The 22,915-nt window shown below is 42.5% G+C and overlaps 1 protein-coding gene across 1 annotated transcript in view; it reads left to right on the top strand.

Moving 5' to 3' along the window:
- PPP1R36 (protein phosphatase 1 regulatory subunit 36) overlaps positions 1-22,915 on the top strand; it is a 478,699-nt gene that overhangs the window by 254,153 nt on the left and 201,631 nt on the right. Inside the window, exons 6-8 of the mRNA XM_086936663.1 lie at positions 406-504; positions 2,339-2,479; positions 16,941-16,983. Coding sequence (XP_086792789.1) covers positions 406-504; positions 2,339-2,479; positions 16,941-16,983 — 283 coding nt within the window. The remainder of the gene's footprint in view (positions 1-405; positions 505-2,338; positions 2,480-16,940; positions 16,984-22,915) is intronic.

Raw genomic sequence — 22,915 nt, 5'->3', positions numbered from 1 at the left:
TTCAAGCTTTTTCAAGGCATTTGTATACGAAAGTATTAATGTCCTCTTGTTTGGTTCTTGAGAGCTTTGATAAATATAACGGTGGTCCAAGATCAAGTGACCGCGACAGGGTGTAAGGTCCTGTCCATGTACCTCATACGTTTGCATTGAGAAAGCATGATGGCAGATTAAGCCTGATGGAAACATGTTTTAGATAAGAATATCTTTGCTCACATGTTCTGAATCAGGACAATAGCTTTGCAATGTATGATGTCTAATAAAAAGGAACATGTACAGACAAAAGCTATATACCACAAGTAGCTCACCGCCTTGTCGGACATTACAGTATTAATATGTGTTGATTTTAATGCCTTAATTTTTCACTTGTGGAGCCCAAATTAAATACGTTGATTTGTTTTCCTTAAGGAACCAGCAGCTAGATGACTTCCTCATGGCGTTACTCTACTACTTACATTGTTATTTAGAAAGAATGTATTTGGATAAGAAGCCAAATCCCTTAATGACGTGAGTAGCCAAAAGTATTTCCTAATTTTTTGTGTCAACCTGTTTTCTGTTTACCTTTATTGGTAAAATGATGAGAGAGTAACTTAAATCTATGAACGAGCACACTTCCATGCCTTTCTAATATACACATTTAGGGCAATAGCACAGGTATGAGCAGATGTCATAACAATCCTAATACCAACAAGACAAGTTGCCCCCTCGCCCCAGTACAACCTTGTGACCCAGTTTCAAAACTTGTTTGCTACTTAGGTGCTGGTAAAATACGATTATAGTTGTATATGCCACATTGTATTTCAAGGACAATAAATAATACTTTTGATGGCTGACTTCATGTCTGTATATTTAGGGTTTGGATTAGGGTATGTCCATCTTTCCATGTGACTGGTAATGTGGTGGCTATTGGAAATGATGTGAACTAATACAAATCTATATAGTTGTTGTTTTTCACAAATATTTCCAATTACATTTTCCTCCCTAGATACATGCACCTAAATCTGGTTAAACAAACTGGATAAAAGTGCTCTAATCACAGGACTTTTTAGGACAAAGGATTTCTCCTGTAGGAAAAATTATTTCCCTGTAAAGAAGAAAGAAACACGCGGCTTGTGTGTAATTGCGCATTTCCACCACACTTACTCATTTGGATTGTCTGCCTTGTGGGCAAGCCATGTGAGCTAGTAGTGAAGAGGAGCACTCCTGGATTTTGACAACCCTTAATATTGCAGTCTTCTTAAATGCTTGTAGTGTGATTTTCCAGAATTACCCGGCACATCTATTGACAAGGGTTCAGCGGTTTGCCGCAACGGCCCATGGGCTTCAAGCCCCGTGCTGGTATCCACTCTAATTTTTGTTTAAGATTTGTTTCATTGTCCATCGAACTATGTATTTTTGACCCTAAATTTCTGGATAACAGATTTCATCTGTATCTGCCAATATAAACACTTCTGTCTACTATTCAGTTATTCCTGTGAATTCCTCAGGATATAGAGAAGGGCAAGGGTGGATAGACTTTCTCTTAATTGTGACCATTCCTATGGACCAACCTTCCTGTTCACCTACAGACTAATTCAGTGTCAGGAAATAGCTCAAAGTATGGTCATTCACTATATCCATGCCGATTAGACTCAGTTCTTTCTTCCTTCTTAACTGGTCCTGTCTTAAGGAGCAAGCTCCGAAAACCCAGCCAGGTGTATGTGCACTGTTGATAAGCTATGAAAAAATGCACATAAACTATCATAGGTTTTTGTGAAACCTGAAGAATAGCACTCCAAAGATATGTGAAAATGAATGTATTTCTGACTTATTCCAAAATGTTAGCATCTAAATACTGATGTTTTTTAATATGGTTTATGATAAGCTAACTCAATGAAACACCAGTGTTAGAAAGTTGAATCAGTATGGAGAAAATCCCAGCAGATAATGACATAAACACACCTAAACCATTTTCAAAGATCCCATGGATATATCTTAGAGGGACACTGAGCCACGCTGATTAACTTCCAAACACTCTGTGAAGATATTTTCTCCTTATAATTGAAAACTTAAATACCATCTGCAGGACCTTCAGTAAGGTCAGCAAATACAAACTGTTTGAACCATTTTTGATACTTTATAATCCTTTAACAAATCCTCTTCTTAATTATATGCAACACTAGGTAGACCTTTGTTGTTCAGAACTGTTAGTATTCATATTCCAAGCAATGCTTCTGATTTTATACTAGCACAAGATATACCAAAACACACTAAACCTTCATGTAGAGCATTCCATTATGAAAAGGCGGGATTATGATCACAAGTGTGATGGTCATCTAACAGGATTTTGTCTTTATTACAGGAACATCAGCCGACTAGAAATGGAAGAGATGGATGAGGTTTTAACTAAGACAGATCTAGCTGAGAAACACTTCGCTCACATGTACTGTATCCTTGTTCTGGGAGTAGGAAATCCTGAGCTGCATCATATGGCTTGTGGCAGGTAGGAAAATATATTGCACTGAACTGTACATTTTAGTATAGGAATGTGAAAATTTACCAAGAGTTCCATCTGTGAATTTTGTCATTTTTCTTTCAAAACCTTTAAACTTTGTGAAGATTGGAAAGCTTCATTGATTATAACTATTCCCAAGAAACTCTTTCTCTTCTTTTCTCACAAAGCCTTTCTTTGGTCTTGTTATGTGTTTAGCTTTTAATATAGCCTTATAGCTGTTGTAGCGGGCTATACCGGCTATTAAAGGCCCGCTGAATTGTTAAAGGCCCGAGCCGAAGGCGAGCGACTTTAACGAGACAGCGGGACTTTAATTGCCGGTATAGCCCTGCTACGAAGGGCTATAAGGCTATTAGAACATTCTGCCACTAGAGGGCAGAATGTTTTAACAAATTAAACGAAGAGTTCTCGAAGCTCGAGGGGATATAAATCCCCTCGAGCTTCGAGAAGCCTTTGTAGAACATTGGAATGTTGCTCTGCGGGCCTTTACCGGCCCGTAGAAGCAGGGAGCACTCCATTGTAATTGTGCACTCCATTCCAATGGAGCTCCCAACATTCCAATGTTCTAATTATGATTATGTAATCAGTTATCTTCCAACTATGGGGCTTTATTTATGCTTGGACAAGTTGGCACCCAAGACACTTGGCTGGCGAAGACCCCCATCCATCCATCCATACTGCAGCAACCTGCCATGCTGGGTTGAGACGTTTCCACTGTTTCCTTCCCGTGAGTGCTACCCTGGGATAATCCATTTAGGAAAGTCTGCCCTAAATACGGAAGTTATTCCACCGTTCATCAGCTTGCAGCCCTGCATCAGATAGGTTGCCAATCAAATTTTTCTGATGGTGGAACCAGATGAGGCTCTACTGTCGGAAAATTAGAGGTCACCTCCGCTTTTCTTCATGTCAATCCAGCCCCACCTCCCTGCCCGGTCCATTTCTTTGCAGCTCCTCTTGTATTTTAACATAATGTTCATCTCTCTTCCTACTTTATTTGGGCTTCCCCGCCTTTGACCTTGTCAAGTTGGTTTGTTTCACCCTACTTCAATCTCATCCATTTTTACGTATTTCCTGTGCTCTATGTCACAAATGTACAGCGGACCGGTAAATCACGTGTTACATTCTGGACTATTTACAATCTCTGATAATCTTTACAAATAGTACTTTGAGATATTTTGTCTCAGTTTAACTCATTATTTATTTCCTGCTTGTGGTATACTGTGACTCTGTGAGTACACATTTGACATACTTTTCTGGAGTTTGGATTACTGTGATATATATGTATTTATTTTTATTTTATTTCTCAACTGTTCAATCAATTAAAATCATTATAGTAAAATAAATACAACACCCCCACCTTCATCCACAATATGCAAGACGATCCAGAATTAAACTTTTTTCCACATTTAATTTCGAGCTCTCTTTCCTCATGTCTCAATTGTAAAAAGAAAGAAATGAGCTATCAATAGGTATTACGCAGAGCCTGTTATTGCACTTTATTTTCTGTTGCGCCCTAAAGCGCTTTCCAGTTCGCACTCTCACCCATTGACTTCCCTTCTTTTTTTATTTTTTTTATTTGAAATGTAATTTTTTATGAAAGGAACAGAAGATATACAGAGACCATGAACAATAAACAATAAAAGCAAAATCAGGGATACATTTTGAACATTAAATGCACAGAACCGGACAGTGGACCAACTCCTCACCAGGTACCCAAAACGCAGAAAGATATTTACCAATACATCAGTACAGTATTTTTTTGTTTTTTGTGTGCAAACCTTTAACAATGCTCACTGCCCAAGAGCACCACCCTGACCCAGGGTAAACTATTATCCTAACACTTGCATTAAAGTTGCACCACCGCAATATATAATTTCATGAATATGCATAAATATCAAAAGTTCATTCAAATAATGCCATTCCTTCTTTCAGGGTGTGTGTTCTTCTCTTTATTTTAAACAGTCACAGCCAACGCGTTTGGTTCTGAAACCAGAACTTCTTCAGGGCATCCAATATCGTATAATGTCAGTCAAAAATGACCGCCAAGTACGCAGTCCCACGCTCGGTGGGACTGCGTACTTGGCGGTCATTTTTTAATAGAACAAGCGCCCACATCGCTAAGAAGATATGTCGCAAGAGCCATATTACGGCTGGGCACGAGAACTGTTGGTGAAAATACATTTCTCTAGATACCAAGGAGGTGAATTTTAAACCTCGAAGTGAATTTTGGATTCCGTGAACGAACTACAGGATATTGTCAGAATTCGCCACAAAATATTGGAACTGCTCTCGCTACGTGATGTAGTGTATACTCATGAAAAGGAATGAATCTGATTCCATGATCTAACTGACATTATACGATATTGGATGCTCTGAAGAAGTTCTGGTTTCAGAACGAAACGCGTTGGCTGTGACTGTTTAAAATAAAGAGAAGAACACACACCCTGAAAGAAGGAATGGCATTATTTGGATGAACTTTTGATATTTACGCATATTCATGAAATTATATATTGAGGTGGTGCAACTTAAATGCAAGAGTTAGGATACATTTTGAACATATAGACGATTCAAGAGATAACGTCATCAAGGAGGATTTACATGATTCTATAACTTATAACCACAAAAGGATAACAAAAAAAAATACAGTTACTATTTTGCCAAAATACGCAACCAAGGAAAGAAACAATTCTACAATCTGTTAAATCCAGTCAATTATGAGGGCCCATATTTTTAATCCTCTTGCGAATATTCTTAGTTTTAAATATAGCAACTTCAATATTATACATGGATAATAATTGTGCCCTCCATGAAGAGAATAACGGAGGATCTGGAGATATCCAATCCTTGGTAATACAGGCGCGCAGGACAGCCATACAAATAAACAGAAAAGCAACACGTGCCTTCGGGCTGTTTTGCACATTAGAATCAGTACCTAACATCACCAACTCTGCTGAGATACATATTGGGGAACCAGTTATCTCTGTCAGAAACTGTTGAATAGTCATTAAAAGAACTGAAAGCTTAGGACATAGAAAAAACATATGCTGCACGTCTGCAGCATAGCAACCGCACCTACTACAGCTGGCTCCAGGACCGGTACACCATTTAGACACTTTTCTGGGAGAGTAATATAAGTCATACAAAACCATATAGTGTTGTGCTCGCATCCTGACGGAAATCAAAACTTCATTAGCCAAAGTGATAAAGGGGTGGAGGTCGATTGTCCCTGAGTTTAGATTAGTTCTACATTTATCGTGACATTGGTCTAAATCATCTGGCAATATCTGTATTAAATTTACATTAAAAAAACAATGGACTTCCCTTTTCCAATCCCCTCTATGAACGGAATTTTCATGAACCGAGAGTTATATTGCCCCAGCGATCCCAAGTAGCTACGAATTTGTAAAAATGTAAAAAAATCCTTCTTTTGCACACCATAGTTACGCTATATCTCAATGAATGACAGTAGTTGGAAATCTTGAAACATATCCCCATAACTGCTAATACCTAGCTGTTGCCACTTCCTGGTTATTACATCTCGAAAAATAATGGGGAGGAGGCCCGCTGAATCAGAGCGAGTATAACGGTTTATTTGAGGAAGCCCTAGATGACGTTTAATTTGTCTCCAAATCGAGAAAGCAGAGATCAGCACTTTAAACTTAGTTTTTTTGTAATAACTAGGTTCCAGAATTTTCAAGAGACAACTGTTGGCCCCTTCACCAATTGCAAATTTATATATTGAGGGGTTATGGCCTGGCAGTAATTTGTTTTTTTCGCCTACAACTAGCGGGGATATAAATTGCAAGACCGATGCCCAATAGTAAAATAAAAAATAAGGAATGCCCCACCCGCCACTAGCTCTTGGCAGTGCCATTTTTTTAACAGCCCTTCTTTGTCGTTTGTACACCCACAGAAACCTAGAGGAAATATTTTTGAGTTTTTTAAAACAACTTAAAGGAAATTCTAATGGGACAGATCTAAATAAATAAAGAAATTTGGGGAGAACCATCATTTTTAACACATTTGCTCTACCATATAATGATAGATGAAGGTGATTAAGACGCTTCAAGGTGGAATTGACTTTCTCTAGAACAGGATTGATATTGATTTCTGGAATCTTATTAACGGGTGAGGAAATTTTGATCCCTAAATATGTGGCCTCTGTTACAACTGATATATCCCTCGGGGATCACCCCCACATATAGTATCTGAGTCTTATTTATGTTTAACTTGTGCCCAGAGAATTGACCGAACTGCCCAGCAAGATCTTCTATAGTTGCTAAGGCCCACGATAGATCGGTGGTTATAACAACAATATCATCTGCATAGGCGAGGGCTCTATATTCCACATCACATATATTTACTGGTTTAATCTGAATACAATTAGTTAATTTTGTAAAAAAAAAAGTCAATATATAACGCAAATAATAAGGGTGACGAAGGACAGCCTTGCCTTGTACCACATAAGATAGGGAAAAAATCAGAATCTCTTCCAGCTAAGCGAATAGATGCCTTAGGAGCCAGATATAAAGTTCTAATTGCCTGAAGGATTCCTGGCCCGAACCCCTTCAAGCGAAGCACTACCCATAAATAAGGCCAGGCAACTCTGTTGAATGCCTTTTCGGCATCCAACAGGGTAACGCCTATAGGGGTTTTTGTAGCCTCAGCCCAGTCCATCAAAGCTATGACCCGCCTCACATGATCTGTCGTGTCACGACCAGGAATAAAACCATGTTGTAAATGTGAAACCAAAGAGGAGATGATTAAAGAGAGTCGTGTAGCTAAAATTTTTGAATAAAGCTTACTATTGGCATTAATCAATGAAATTGGCGTGTACGAGGATAGAGTATGGGGGGTTTATCCTTTTTTAGGAACATGGTTATTATAGATTTCTGCCAGGTAGCCGGAGGTGAGCCTCTTTATGCCGTTACACAGACTTCCAGCAGTTGTTCCTTCAGGATTGAAAAGAAAGTACGAAAAAACTCCAAAGGAATCCCATCAGGCCCAACCGCTTTCAGTGATGCTAAGGATAAGATCGCAGACTCAAGTTCTTGTACTGTAAAGTCTTCCTCCAAAGTTTGGGTGAAGGAGAGCTTAGGGAATTCCTGATCACCCAAAAACTCAGCCAGCTGGTCTACAGTATCTGGAGAGTCTTCATTAAAATAGAGATTGCTATAGAACCCCTTAAATGTTCCCAAAAGTTTTGCCGGTTCAGTATGTATCAGACCCTTTGCATCTTGTATCGCATCTACTTTCCTAGCAACTGCCCTCTGCCTTAATCTTTTGGCTAATAGTGGTCCCGAGTTTTTGCCCACCTCGTACATATCAGCACAATAGATTGCAATTTGGGTTGCTAATTTATCAGCGAAACATTCATATATTTCCATTTTTTGAATAGCGAGATCACAAACCCTCTGTTCATATGCTTGATTAGAGCTATCTGTTTGTATTAATCCAATCTCTAAGTCACGCAATTTAGCCAATTCTTTATCTTGTTTAGCCCTAATCTTACACTGCTTCTTATTAGAAAATCTGAGTGTTTCTCTACGAACTCCAGCTTTAAAAGCGTCCCAAACTATGCCAACTGAAGCGGAGCCAGAATTAAAAAGATTTTAAACTCGGGTATCCAATTGGCCATATGTTGTAAATAAGCCTGATCCAGCAGTAGCTGACGCTGGGCTTGTGGGGTGGGATTGGGGTGAGGGGGCAAGGAGCAGAAAGAACAGAGGTGTGAAAATGGGTTATTTACATGCACAACTGCAGTGGTGCAACAATAAATCTTTAGTGTCATTTGCTCGTTTTTTTGTGTATGACAATGGATACATTTTCTATTTGTTCTTGGAATGTCTGTGGGTTGAACAATAGGAAGAAAAGGGGGATTATGGAACAGATCCTTAAAACTATGGGGGTTCAGCTCTTATGCATTCAAGAGACACATATTGCCTGGAACAACAGGGCTTGTCTGAAGTATCTGGGCTTTGAAGTTTTGGCATCTACACGACAGGGATCAACAACAAGAGGGGTGGCCATAATAAAAAAATGTGGTTGGGGGGTCTGTAAACGTGCAAAAGCAGATCAGCATGGGCGCTGGGTGATTGTCGAACTTAAGGTTAATAGTGACCTAATTACTATTTGTTCCATATACGGACCCAATTTGGATGATGCGGACATGGTAAACGATATCAGTATTGAATTGGCTTCTTGGCCTTCACCCCTTGTGATCTGTGGAGATTTCAATCTGCATTTACCTGCAGGTTTTGATATTCGCAATAATTGCTGTTATGCTGGTAGAAAGCGTAAGATCTTTAGAGCTACCAGAGCTATTATTAAGGAGTTTGGGTTAGTAGATGCGTGGTGGCTCAAAAAATCTGGAGTCCCCGGTTACACAATTTTTTTCTGCTCCACACCAAAAGCACGTTCATATTGACTATTTCTTTGCCCCTCTAGAACTATTAACCAATGCCAAAATTGACATCTTTCCCAAAATTATATCAGACCACAATCCTATTATCCTTGAATTAGTAGTAGATATCCCGCCCTGTCCAAACAGGAGCTCTTGGACTTTCGAGCGTCAGCTACTGCTGGACATCCCTTCTATTAAGGAATAAGCATTTCCTCACAAATACCGTACCGCTGGGGTGTATTTGCACTGGGCATTCTTGCCTCACCATTGGGCACCTGCCCTACCCCAAGCGTGCCCAAGAGATGGTATTAGTTACACTTGCAGATGTGAAAGGTTGCAAATGAAGATGCAGACTCTTTGTTAATATAGGCAAGTTCTCGTGTACAATCAGTTGACATAAATAGGAGCATATCACATTCTAAAACCAATAAATAAGGCCATTTAAAACAAATAGTCAATTAAGGCCCTTACTATAAGCTCCTTCTAGTGGGAGACGGAGATTACTGTAATATAACATGGAAGGGGTAAAGTGCAAAGTGCTATCCTGTTAGCTTCTTATTATTGAGTTTATCACTCAGTTGCTGGAGTAGACTTCTACTGGTATACCAAGGACTTTAAGGCTTAAGGGAGGAGAAGGATAAAGTGCAGTGTACTGGCCAGTTAGGGACTGGTATTAATCAGTGGCAACTCGCTGAGTGCAAACCTGATAGAATTCGTGAACTTCCTCAAACTTGCCAGACTGCATGCCATGTTCTCTGTGAAGCACAAGTCTGAGGCCTCCCTGCAAGCCCAAAATCCCCTTGCCCTAAAAATAGGGCAACGCAAGCAGTGCCCATCGGTAGCTAATTTAGGGCAACATCACAACAATGGCAGCCAGGATTATTTGTGATACCTACATAGCCAAATGACACTGCCTCCTCCTTGCATTCCCAGGTGGGATTGAAGTCTGAGGATGGTAAAGCGATGAGCCTCATGCAGAATACTTTCCTGCATGCCTGGACTGTTAGGGCATAATAAAAATAAGTTTGAACTTTCCCTGAGATGTATGATGCGTCCAATGCTGCTGTAATGGGCTTAGTACGTAGATTTTCATGATCCTTTTCAAATGAGGTGTCTACCACTTGCCTATTTACCTCTTTTTCCCAAGCAGGCAGCAGAATGTCAAGGGAGCGCAAACGTTCTGGCTTGATCTTCAAGAAGGTGATTGCTCAGTTTCCAGGGAGGAACTCTCCTCCTCAAAGATCCTCCTCAGTTGGTATTTGAGTGGGTCTTCTGGGGCTCCAAAACCTTGATGAAAAACTTTATTTGGTCTACTTGACTTTCCAAGACTGGTTTCCCGAGGCATAGCTCCACCCTCAACCTTGTGCTCCTAGTTTGCCGTGGGCCTAACAACACTGCCATGTATGACAATCTGAGTGGCTGTTGAACGTCTGTCGAGCGCACCTTGAAAGGCCAAGTGGTTGTAGTTGAGGGCCGGGATCAGCTTTGCTTTCAAGACTGTCAGCATGTGTTCTGTTTAACTTAGTAGCCAATTGCTTAGGCGCTTCAACCTGTGGATGACACTATTGGACTTTATACTTAGATGCCTTAAATTAGCGTCCGGTTTTGCTGTCTCAGAAACCCAAACCTCAAGGTAGTTGTAAGCTGGCGCTGTTCCTATTGGCAGGTTTCCAAATTGCCACTGAGATTGCTTTTTATGGGGATATTTACTGAACATTACTACCTTGGTTTTGCTCTGATTAACCTGTAGATGGTTCTCCTGATTGTAATGATGGGGTGCATTGAGGGGTTCTTTGTAGGCCTGCCCCGGTGTGGTCCATAATTGCAGTGTCATGTGCATATTGCAGGATGGGAAGTCGCACCATGCTCAGTCTTGGGGTGACTAAAGTAGTGCCTTGGAGGGCAGCCCCCAGATCTGCAGTTTAGAGATTAAAGTGAAGGCAGCCGAAATGCAGCCCTGTTTAATCTGTTGTTTGTGGCAAATCTGGGGGTTACTGTTGTGGAACTAGTTTTAATCCAAACCCATGTCCCCTAGTATAATGATATAATTGCTTTGAAGAGCATGGGCGTAATCCTCCATAGGGACAGTTTCACCCATAGTCTTCCGCGATCCACCCTATCAAAGTTGTTGCTGTAATCGATGAAGCAGCAAAACAACTTCCTCCTAACAGCTTGTGTAGACAGGTATGCCATTGCTATGATATTGTCCTTAGTTGAATAGTGAGGGGTAAGCTTTGGCTTCTAGATCAAGTAGGGCAACAAAGCTGTAGTTTACCGAATTGGAGTGGCCACCTGTTTTGTGGATGGGAAAGAGTATCGAACCTCTCCAAGAACACGACGTCATTGCAGTGACAAAGACGTGATTAAAGAGAGGCGTTAGAGTTGTCACCCAAAAATCTTGTGCTGATTTAAAAACAGACGGTACAAATGGGGGTGGTGATGGACGGAGCATCTGAACCAATCAAACACTCACACCCAGTCAAAAGATCTGGGTTTAATCCATCACCGTTCTTTAGCCCACTCTGCCACCCCAGTTTTGTACCGATTTAAAAACAGGGGCAGGAATCCCCTTTGGGCCCGGGGTGCCATCATTCCTCATTTTGTTTTGACGGCCGCTATTACTGCTCCTTCGGTAATTAGAAAACCTTGAGAGGTGCCAGTGGCTGGCTTCAAACAGCGCGTTGGAGTGGCTACCACTGCCAATGAATCACTTGAGTATAGTTGTTTGACATACCTCATCCAAACTTGTTTGGGATCCTGGTTCTCCTTTGTCATTCCTGGGTTAGCAAGCCAATTTATATGGCTCCACAGATGGAAGTGGTTCTTCTCCTTCAATATATTAAAGACTTTAAGCCATTCCAATTCTATGTGCTCCTTTTTAATATCCCATGTTTTCTGTCCTAGGAGCAGTAATAGAATGGCCATCAGTTGATTTACTGCCTCTTTTCCTGGCATCCAAGGCCCTGCAAAGAGCACATTTACTGTTGGTTAGATCCTTGGGAACACAGGGAATATGTAATGTTGTTGCAGGACTATTGGTGGTGTGTAGTAGTGGTGTGCATCGGCCATGCCCCAGTGCCTTTTGAAGGTTGGCACGAGAGCTTACCAATCTCTCTGAATTTGGGTTAGATTTTTTCCACTCCATCTAGGTTGACAATTTATCTCCAAATTTAGCAGGCCATTTGATTCTTTGGAGAACCGTGTGGCGCTTTTCTCCTGTTGTTTCACTGATCACTGGAAATGATCAGTGAGCCTGCGGAACGCTAGCTGTAAAATGGCACGCAGGGTCTGCTGTCAGGTTCACCCCTGTCATCAATTTCAAAATCTTCAAGCATGGAAGCAATATTATCGCTTACTAGGATGTAGTCTATTGTAGATATATTCCTAAAAGTAGGTTTTGGGCACCAGGAAGCAAAGCGGGCTTCCTTTAATGATTGGGTCGAGCTAAACTTATGATTGTAAAATAAGGCATGAAGAGGAACCGCCCCACCTGTTCGCCCAAGGAGGTTAGGTATCTTGGCCAGGTCGCTCGTATTGAAAACCCCAACTATGATTGCTTGGTGATAGTGGTATTTAATCAGTAAGTCATCTATCATTCTTGTTAGGGGGTTCAAAGTATCTTTGTTCTGAGGTTGTGTTTGATTAAAATAGAAATAAATTAATAGCAGACGAAGGGCTTGGCAAATAACCCTCAGGCCTTTTATGAGTAGGGCTTGGATAGCAGAGGAATTAGTGGTTATTTCAGTGTTGGCAAATTTTCGGGCATGCTTTAAAAAGACTGATATACATTCAGATGGTCATCCCACTATATTCTGTTTTGAAGCTGTGAAGTGGAATTCATATTAGCCAGCATGTGATGTGGTTCTTAGGACTCAGATTTTCTTAATCCCTGCTATCTGCTATGTTCCAGGAGATACTTGACAGTTGTTGGCCTGGGGATTTTTCCCTTTCCCCATCCCTAGTCATCTGACTGCGCCTGTTGTTAGGAATACTGCCTCTGTGGGGCAACCGGAGGTAGACAAAGGTGAGCTGCCCATTAGTTATTACAGCAAGTACTCCAAATATCAGTGGGAGCGCTTGATTTGACTGATTCTGCTGCCTTTGATGTTACTGTTAGTGCCCCACAGAACTGAAGAGACCCCCATCGCCCCATTGATGGGGTTGGGGACATACGGAAATTTCTCTGAATGAAGAGATTGGACATTTATACCCCAGTCGACCAACTGTGACATTTACCCAAGTACCTTGAGTTGAAGTCGCTGTTGGTGGAACCCCACCAGAATTGAGTCTCCATGAGAGTCCCCAGGTAGGTTCATGAATCTTACCCGCTTCAAATCATCTGAATGGATATGAGCAAGAGATATTATGTATTTAAATAGGCGAAGAATGTTACTCCTGTTCAGGATACCATGAGGGTCCTTGATGTGATATCTGGGAGTAATCAAAACCTAATTGATACGGGTGGTTTCATTGGGGGCTGGTACAGGTTCACAATTTGTTACGCTAACTTTACTCTTCTTCATCCTTATCACTTTTCGCTGAGCACTTGAACCTCTTGCCTTACCGTATGCACAGGATCGGAGGTGAGATTCTTTGCCTTCGCATTTCCAGGCGTCAGGCTTGATCCGGAAGATTTTTATCAGCAGTGCCCCTGCGTGCCAGTAAGTGGCATCGGTCGACTCCGCGTGACATCATAGGCATTATATTTGTTGTCTTTGTGACATCTGTGTCGTCAATATGACCGCTACTCTGATGTGCTGACATCGGTTCTTGTATTTCCACTTTTGTCAACTTCTTTTGGTGTATTAGGATGTCCAAAAGGGAGACTTCGGGGTTCAAGCTGAGGGTCGCCTGTCACCACGCCAAGTCTGTAACAGACCCCCATCTTGTGTGTCTCTGGTGCCTGGACCACGACCACAACGCAAATTCATGCTCCGATTCCCGGGCCATGGTGCTGAAGGCTTTGAGGGAGCAGTCCCTGAAGCTGCTCGTGGTCTAGCACGCACCGCTGAGGTCTCCTCGTAAATCTTGCTCCCGGTCTTGATCGCGAGGAAGGTCCGAGCCTCGCTCCTGTGGCTCAAAGTCCTCTTCGCCAAAGTTGTCAGGTAAAAGGCATCACAAGAAGTTGAAGCGTGCTTCGACTTTGCCCCATCCGCCATATGGCGAGATGGAGGAGCCTTGTGTTCTAGGCCCCGTTCTGTGGAGCGGGTACCTGGGTCGACTCCCCATCTCCCTCCCTTTCTGGTGCAGGGAGCGACCCCCGCCCAACTCAAAGAGATTTACGATGCCGTGTGTGCAGTGTTTGGGTGGACTGACCCTGCCGGCACACCTTCAGGCCCCACAGGCCCAGGTTTAGGGTATCCCGTGGGTTCTGTGCCTTTGGCTCCGGCCCCAGCACCATGGCCTCCTGTTGGACCCATTCCTGGGTCCGGACCGGTGCCTGTCGCACCTCCACAGCGACCTTCCCCAGTGGTGCGTCTGACACAGAGATCTCCGGTGCAGCCCGCGTCTGCCAGTGGCGCCTCCCCATTCTCATTCCAGATGATACAGAGTCGGTCTGGCGTCCACAGACGTTGAGGCTAGTGTCAATAAGCTGCACAGCTTCATACCATCTAAGAAGCCCCTTTTTGAATGTTTGGAGTTGGATGAAGAGGATTGGGAGGGAAGCAGGATCCCTTAGAAATCCTGCAGCCCCAGGACATGGACTGGTATGAGGAACTGGGTGCCAGTGGCCTGGACACCTCCTCAGATTCCGGCATTCTGTCTCCCCCTAATCTGACTACGGAGGAGGGAGCAGCATTTGCTATGGTTGTGTGTAGGGCTGTGGAGGTCCTGGTCCTGCAGCTTCCTACAGTGACGGTCAAGATGAATGTCTTGACAGAGGTCCTGCAGCCTGGTGTCCCCTCATCGGAACCCAGCTACCTTTTAATGAGGCTATAATAGACTTTCCTTTGGCACGTAGTCCGAACAATTGCCCGCCACCATCGTCCTGTACCGGGTAACCCACATTTTCCTCACTGCCCTAAACACCCCCCAAAGCTTGGTGATCCCGGTTTCCACTTCCCGTCCCGTGTACCCTTCCGCCCCTCTGGACTGGGAATCCAAATGACTGGAGACCTTTGGAAAGAAAACTTTCTCTTCCACCAGCCTCGGATTGCGGTCAGTGAACACTGCATGCCTTTTGGGCTGTTACTCCCATTCTATATGGGATACGGTTGCGCAGGTGGGGCCTAGAATCTCGGAGGAGAACCGAATCCTGCTTTCCCAAGCAATATCTGTTGGGAAAGATGCAGTTTGCCATTCGCTGTGGCTTGGACACGTCGTACTCGTTGGGTAGAGCGATTTCTTTGACGGTGTACATAAGGCCCCATGTCTGGCTCAGGACGTCTGGCTTTTCGTGGGATGTCCAAGCAAACATCATAGACTTACCTTTTGATGACTCATGTCTCTTCGGAGACAAAGATGACGCTGTGCTTGAGTGCTTCAAGGATTCCCGGGCTACGGCCTCATACAACACCCTGGCCTGCATCTGCTTTTCGCTCCCTTCGTGGCTATAGAAGGGGCTTCCAACCATGCCAACCCTATTCCAGCCAGCGGGTTCTGCAAGTTTATCAACCTCAACGGCCGTGTTTGATTTTTTGATTTAATCCTTTGAATTTCTAATTGTATTGTAGAAACCTTAGGGACTCACGCTGTGCGCTACGAGATGAAACGGAGTCTTCTCTGTTTCCTATGTTTTATGGTATTTTTGCAAAAGCTACAGGCAGATCCCAAAGTTCGCAGCAACACGCACTGTTGAATTTTCACACGTTGATTATTTCTGGTATACCAAGCCACGTTAGGTGTGCAGGTTGACACCTTTTCATGGTATTTTCCTTGCAATGAGATTAAGTGATCTCAGACTACTGGGAAGATAAAATATTGTAAAAAGTATGTAGTCTTCCTTACCAGAATTTTCTGTGAATGTACCCTTCACTGCCATACTGAAGGAGACAAGCATTCTTGAGTACATTGCTTAGATACTACTAATGTGATCTGTTAAAAAATTGAATATGGAATTTACTCCAGCTATATTTATTAGAAAAATTTGAGATTAATAAATTGCTACCCATTTTAGATTTTACTGTGTCAGTAAAAGGATGAGTGACTGGGTGATTGAGTGTGTGAAACTTTGAGGAAATTATGACTAATGCTATGGAGTCCGAAATGAAGCTAATCAGTTTCACGTGTGTTTGAGAAAGTTAGGAATTCTTCTTATGATCACAAACAGACTAACAGGTATATATGGGCACAACGGAAAGCTACAATTTGTGTTTTTTGTCTGGACCAAAATTTACCAGTGCTGGAAAAGGTTCCCAAAAAGGATGAGTCCTACATACCTCTCAAATTTACTTTTTTCAGCCATTTGTTTTTAAGTTTTTTTTATATCGAATATTATTGATGGCAATTCACATTGTAATCATTCAACCACTTATTTGGAAAGCCTCTTAATAACTTTGGATTCCCTTCATGGATCTACCTAAATGTTTCCGAAATGAGTTGTGTTGATAACCAAGCACAAGAACCAGGAACTTTGCTTGAGCTATTGAGGTTGGCAGTTAATGGGTGCAAGATGATTGAGCCAACCATGTTTTGTTGATTGTGGAATTTTATTCAAATGGTTTTGTTTTTTGGAGGCCTGGAGTTCAAGACAGGGGTTGTTTTTGTTTGAGGAAAGTACATCTCACTCATTAATGAATTGAGGTATGGGTACTTTTACGAATAATCCGGTGGTGTGTGCCTACTGGCGAATTAAGACACTTCATTTCTCTTTTGGGATTGATTGGAGATTGAACTTCAAATATGAATGTTTCCAGAGGTTCCAAGCAGGTCATTGACATATTCTGAAGCTACCTGGCCCATTCTCCTGACACCCATTTTATAAACTGTTACCAACACCCAGAATCTCCCATCATAATAGACTATGAAAGCAAACTTATAATCAGCTTAGTTAATAGACATTGGAAAATCATGATCATTTATGTTTTGTTCTTTTATCTAATTTTGTAGGAGCAAAGCATCAACAACACAAAAAGATCGGAATTTATATGAGGTAAGTTATATGAATTGTAACAACATTATCGATCTGGTTTGAACGTAAGAACTCAGTGAGTTACTTTGAAGCAGGGACTTGGTGGATACCGGCTTTGGAATCGGCCATATAAAGAAGTTGCACTTTTCTCTACAACTATTTCTTTAGACCAACGCATCTATCCATTAAGTGCATATTATTTCATAGGTCTTCATGACAAAAGACAAGTCTAAAACACGTTTCATAACTACAACAATTCTTCACCCTCTCCTGGACAGTAAGGACGACCCATTTTTGGAGTTTAGGAGGGAAGATGATGCAGCAAGCAGACTCAGCTCATCTGTTTGACTTTTGGGTGCAAGGACATCTTCCAGTTGAACTTTACAATTTACTTACATTGCTTTGAGAAAGTTCAAAAGGAAATTATCAGCCTTAGGCGAAACACGTGTCAGTTACACGTTTTTCAGTATTGTTAAAAATCAAAAGCATATAAATGAAACCTATTGTAGTACTGGAGCTATCTTTCTTATATGAGGAGACTGTGTTATGGCCATCCAAACTATTTCTTCATAATCAGCCGGCTTAGGGAAGATACTAACGCCAGTAGAAATCACATTGTGTGGTTTTTAGAAATCATCATATCCAATATCGCAAAGTACGAAGTGCCCATCTCCCTTCGTATTTTATATTTAAAGATGTCACTCCTTATAGTGTATGGACTTACTGGTACAATAGAAAGTATTTTCTTTTGTTCCCAAAGTTCAAACATTCTGTACACTGTACCTCTCCAATTGACACACCGATCACCTACTGTATTTCTTTACCATTCGGCTATACTGAGCAAACACTGGAAATTACTGGTTATTAAAATCACTTCAATTTGGCATTTTCGACACGTTCTCACTTTGCCATTGGCTTTCATGGAATTATATCAAATCCTGCTGTTTTGGACACAGCCATTTCATAAAAACGACTGTATTGACGGCCTGGCCCAAATGTGAAAATCGTGGAGGGGAGAGAGATGGGACTTTGTATTTTTCTGGGTGGAGTCTCAATCCCTTCCAACTTTTCCAGTTTTTTGTTTCTATATAGCATTAATTTACATTTTAACACATCTCATGCATCACCACATTTCCTGAGTTCCTTCTCCCTCAAGATGCCTCACAGTACCTTTTAGATTGTATGACAGAATAATGCATATTATTAATATTGTTATTCCTTCTTGCATATTGCCTCGTTAATCCTATTACCTATAGTATTCATCCGTTTTACTAACCTTTTATCACTTTGTGTTCTAGTAGTTAGATAAATGGATTGGATGTGATATGCCATACGATATGGTGGGGGTTCACCATCTTTTAAAAACATATTAATTTGCATTATGGCTTTTGCAAAATGCATTTGCCACTCAAAATGGCAGGCATTAATTAAAAGATACCACATACTAATAACAGCTAATATTTCTATTCATTATTAGTATTACATAGGACACTGCCTTCAGCCCGAGAAATCCCCTAACGATGATAATGTCTGCTAGGTTAAATCTACAGAAGAGCACTTGTTTCCACAGCTGGCAACGCCACGTCTAAGATTGTTATAGTTACTGTTCAGGTACCACTCCCCATTTATCTGGCAACAACAGCCATCTCCTAGCTCCTCGGCCTCTGAGACTTTATTTTGAAGCTGGTGAACCCGAGCCATGGTTCCTGGTGGAAATTGTATGCAGAGGACAGTGTAGGGATCCCCTTCTCTGAGACTGGCAATAGTGCTTTCTGGTCCAGACTGCTCCTTGTAAGGCGACCTACCCCATTACTAAGAGGAATATTTCCCATGGAAGCTCCCATTGACACAGTGTGCGACATTTGGCTCAGTTCCTCCTGCAAGTTTAGTCTGCATAGTGTATGGGGCTACAGCAGCTATCTATCATCTTCATTTAACTGCAACATCCTGTGTTATAAAATGGTCAGCAGGTTACCATGCCCATAAAGGCCAGAAGTCTACTACGAGTGACCCGCCACCTACCACTCTGTCTCGAAGGAAAAATGTCTCTTTTTCTTGTAAATTCCTCACACACTCCCTATCTGCTACACAGCCTACAGTGATTGCTAAAACAAGGCAAATTTATTTCTTGGGGGGTGAGCAGCTTCTGAATATGATGTTGGCGAACCAATTGACTACAAAGAGGTTTTTTAAAGATATGATGTGTAAGTTGGATGTCTAGATTTCTGATCCACTGCCCTAAAGTATTACAATTTCCAAATCAAAGACACAGCTCATGGTTCCTCTTTTCCATCCTCTTTCCCTACTTTGTTTACTAATGGGTCCTAGGATATACTTATCAATTCCTTGCCCTCCTCTTTCCTGCAAGACTGGACTCTTAACAGAATGGATACAGCAGTCAAAATTAAATTTTTGAAGAAGGCTTGTAAGACAGCATTTATGTGTCTATACATGATTTTCATGGTGCAAACCAGGCCCTATTGGTCCTCATGTTAATACTTGTGAAAGGTTCGGGAAATATATGGGAAGAACGTTCAAGTAGACACACTACACACCTAATTATGGTGGGTAATAGGCCTACAAATGTGACATTAAATCCTTTTTGTAGAGGCCCAAGTGGGGGAAAAAAAAACACCCCGCCGCATCTTGTCTCTCCTCATATTTTCTTCGCATAGTCCCTCTGCTGGGCCAGAGCAGCAAGCACCCAGGCTCCCCTGACCAATCACAACGCTGCAGAGAAGCGTTGTGATTGGTCAGTGCGCCGTGGTTCAGCACTCATCCAGGGAATGGGAGACGGGGCATGTTCTCTAACCAGGCTGTAATGCAGCCTGGGTGGAGAACATGCAAAGTGCGCATGACTGTTTGGTTGTCCCAAGAGGGCCGGCCAAACTGTCATTGCGCACTTATAGTGCCCACCACTCCTCCTCTCTGGTCTGAGAGCAGAGCAGCCCCACCTTCCCCGCCCCGCCCCGCCCCGCCCCACAAAGACGCTGCAGCAGGATCAAATAAAATGATAATAATGGGGTATTATAATTTTTTTTACCCTTTAGTTACCCTGCTAAAAGCAATGGGGGGACTCTCCTCCACCTTAGCAGAGGAGCCCCCACTGTATTTTTCTGTGAATCTGATGATAGTGAAGTATATACAGTGTGAAATGTTACCCCGGTGCTGCTATGCACTTCTGTATCTGCCGCTCATCAGGGGGTAAGAGTAGATAATCACGAACTCAAAATGTTTTTTTAAAACAAAATCGAGACAATCTACCTATCTGTCTATACTCTGTTTAGTACATATGCAGGGTACATGAACATACAATTGCAGATTAAGAGGGACAGGTACACTTTCAGTTCTTAGGTGCTCAGACATATGCAAACAGCTATAGTAGTTGTATGTATTGGACATGGGTACTCTGTCAGCTCTTGTGCTACTCCTATATATGAAAGAACCACAGGAAATAAGATCACATAGCGTTCATATCTTTGGAGATGCAAAAAGTTACAAGGGGGAATGATCCATTCAAAACTGGGGGTGGGGGGAGGACCATATGGTGGGGGAGTATAGTATCAGGTTGTAGCTCCGCCAAGTTAAGAAGTTTCAAATGGCGCTTACCATTTCCACTAAGACACCTCTCAGTGCTCCTGTGTTATCATCTCTGCACACAGGTAAGAGGCACATTTTCAATCCCCATATCACTGGAGTCTATATTGCCAGTGCCTTCCTGCCCTCACCAGCTTTCCTGCTGCTCCCCAGGCCACCTGACACATTTTCCATGGAGACACTATCCCATTTGCGAATCAGATAAAACCTCAACTTTGTTGTCATTTTGATCACAAGCCATTGGTATGTCATTGCAAATAGCAATTAACACCTTAGCTGCTTTGTAAAGTCCAGCTCCAGTGCTGAACGTTCCATTGCGCAGGTGCAGCTGGAACGTCCAACGGCCGACGGCAGCACTCCCGAGGTAGTGGTGCCGTCGGCCGCTGGTATAGGCGCAGCACTTAAGAGGTTAAGAGAGGACCCCTAATAGTCCATTAGTTATTAGAATCCAGTTCCAATGTACAGAAAATACCTGGTTGGAAGAAAATGTGGGAGGATTCGAGGTCATCATTAGGAGTGGATGAGTAATTTGAGAATGTGGCTGAAGTGTTGGGGTAATGTGTTACATATGAATTGGATATTGATGCTGTTGTTTGTGGAGTGGAAGATGATGTGCTAGGCTGGGTATTGCATTTATTCATCTTTTCTTGAACTGTCCAGCAGTATAGACATCCCTCGAACAGGTCACGGCCTCAGTTAGGTTATTTATTTATTTAAAAAAAAAATCTTTTTGTTACACAAGTTAACAATATTAATCCAGTAGAATATTCTTTGGTGCATACAATATATGATACAAACATATTATTCAATGGTACAACTTTACATGAGATATTGAATATCAAGTTAGGTGTTCCCTGTTGTGTTAGCCATTATGACGTATGTTCTATTCTCTTTACCCCCGGATATCACTCGCTGTCTTCCAAAGTCTGTACCTCTGGCGGGGGTTCACAGATTTCACCTCGGAATCTGTTCCAATTTCCACATATCCGGGCCCATTTTTTGGGGCAACCCTGGTGTATGAAGACCGACTTCTCTGTTATCATCGTGTTGTCCATGTCACAGCATGCTGATAAGGAATTGGTTACAGTTGGAGAGGTCGTGGATCAATGCTGGACCGACCATGCACTGATTCTTATGTCTGTCGCTCTGCCTGGTCCGTTAAGTACAGGTGTCCCGGGTGGTATCAAGTTCAATAGGCAATGGTCTCGCCTTTTAAGGGAACCGATCATACCTACATTACTGCCCAGAACCTTCACGGTGGAGGATAGTGTGGACAAAAGCTACGCCGTCCTTTGCCAGCAAATTTCGACATCCTTGGATGAGTTGGCTCCATTACGGAGGGTGAGGGACAGACCTAGAGGAACTAATGCCTGGTTTACCGATTACCTTAGACAGCATAAACTCCGCTGTAAAAAGGCGGAGCGGGCCTGGAGGAGAGGATACAGGGAGTCGGATAAGGCAGCATATAAAGTGGCCTTGCAGGAATACAAGGCCCAGCTAAGGAAGGCCAAAGCGCAGTTCCTGTAAGATACTCTGGCTAAGGCCCCTAATAAGTCGCAGACCCTGTTTAAGTTGGTCAATAATCTAGCCAATCCGTCTTGTACTGTACCAGCTATTCCGGCCTCTCAGGAATTATGCGATTCCCTGGCCCTCGCGTTTGAGGAGAAAATTAAGACAATTTTGAATGGACTCCGGGTCTCTGGGCAGACCGTATTGTCTTTATCTTCTTCCTTAGAATCCCCCCTTCATTTGGGCTCTGAGTGGAATGACAACAAGGAAGAGCTCCCTCAGCTGTCCGGTTTTCCTATCCCCTCCTTGGAGGAATTTTTGTGTTCTGGCCAACGGCGTGTCCTCAGGATCACCGCTTGACCCATTGCCACATAAGATCTGGAAGGCATTCCAAGATGAGCTGTTCCCCCCGCTCTACTCCATCTGCTGTCAGTCATTGACTACGGCATCAGTTCCAGACAGTTGGAAGTTGGCAATAGTAACACCACTGCTAAAGAAGGCTTCTCTGGACCCTTCATGTCCGGCCAATTATAGGCCCAGTTCGCTTCTACCTTTTGCGATAAACATCATCGAGAAATGGGTCACGAGAGCATTATCCAACTTCCTGGAAACTAACTCCTGCCTGGATGTATCACAATTCGGCTTTAGGCCGGCCCATGGTCCGAGACTGCATTGGTTACCGTGTTGGACGATCTACAAACGCGTGTCGACAGGGGCAAGTCAGCATTTTTAGTGCTGCTTGACATGTCGGCCGCGTTCGACACGGTGGACCATGCAGTCCTATTGAGCCGCCTTCGGAGCGTAGGAGTAACTGGCCTGGCTTTGAGATGGCTAACATCTTATCTCA

Source organism: Lissotriton vulgaris, chromosome 9, assembly GCF_964263255.1.
Source record: "Lissotriton vulgaris chromosome 9, aLisVul1.2, whole genome shotgun sequence".
Lineage (NCBI taxonomy): Eukaryota > Metazoa > Chordata > Amphibia > Caudata > Salamandridae > Lissotriton > Lissotriton vulgaris.
This window is presented reverse-complemented; position numbering and strand designations above follow the sequence as displayed.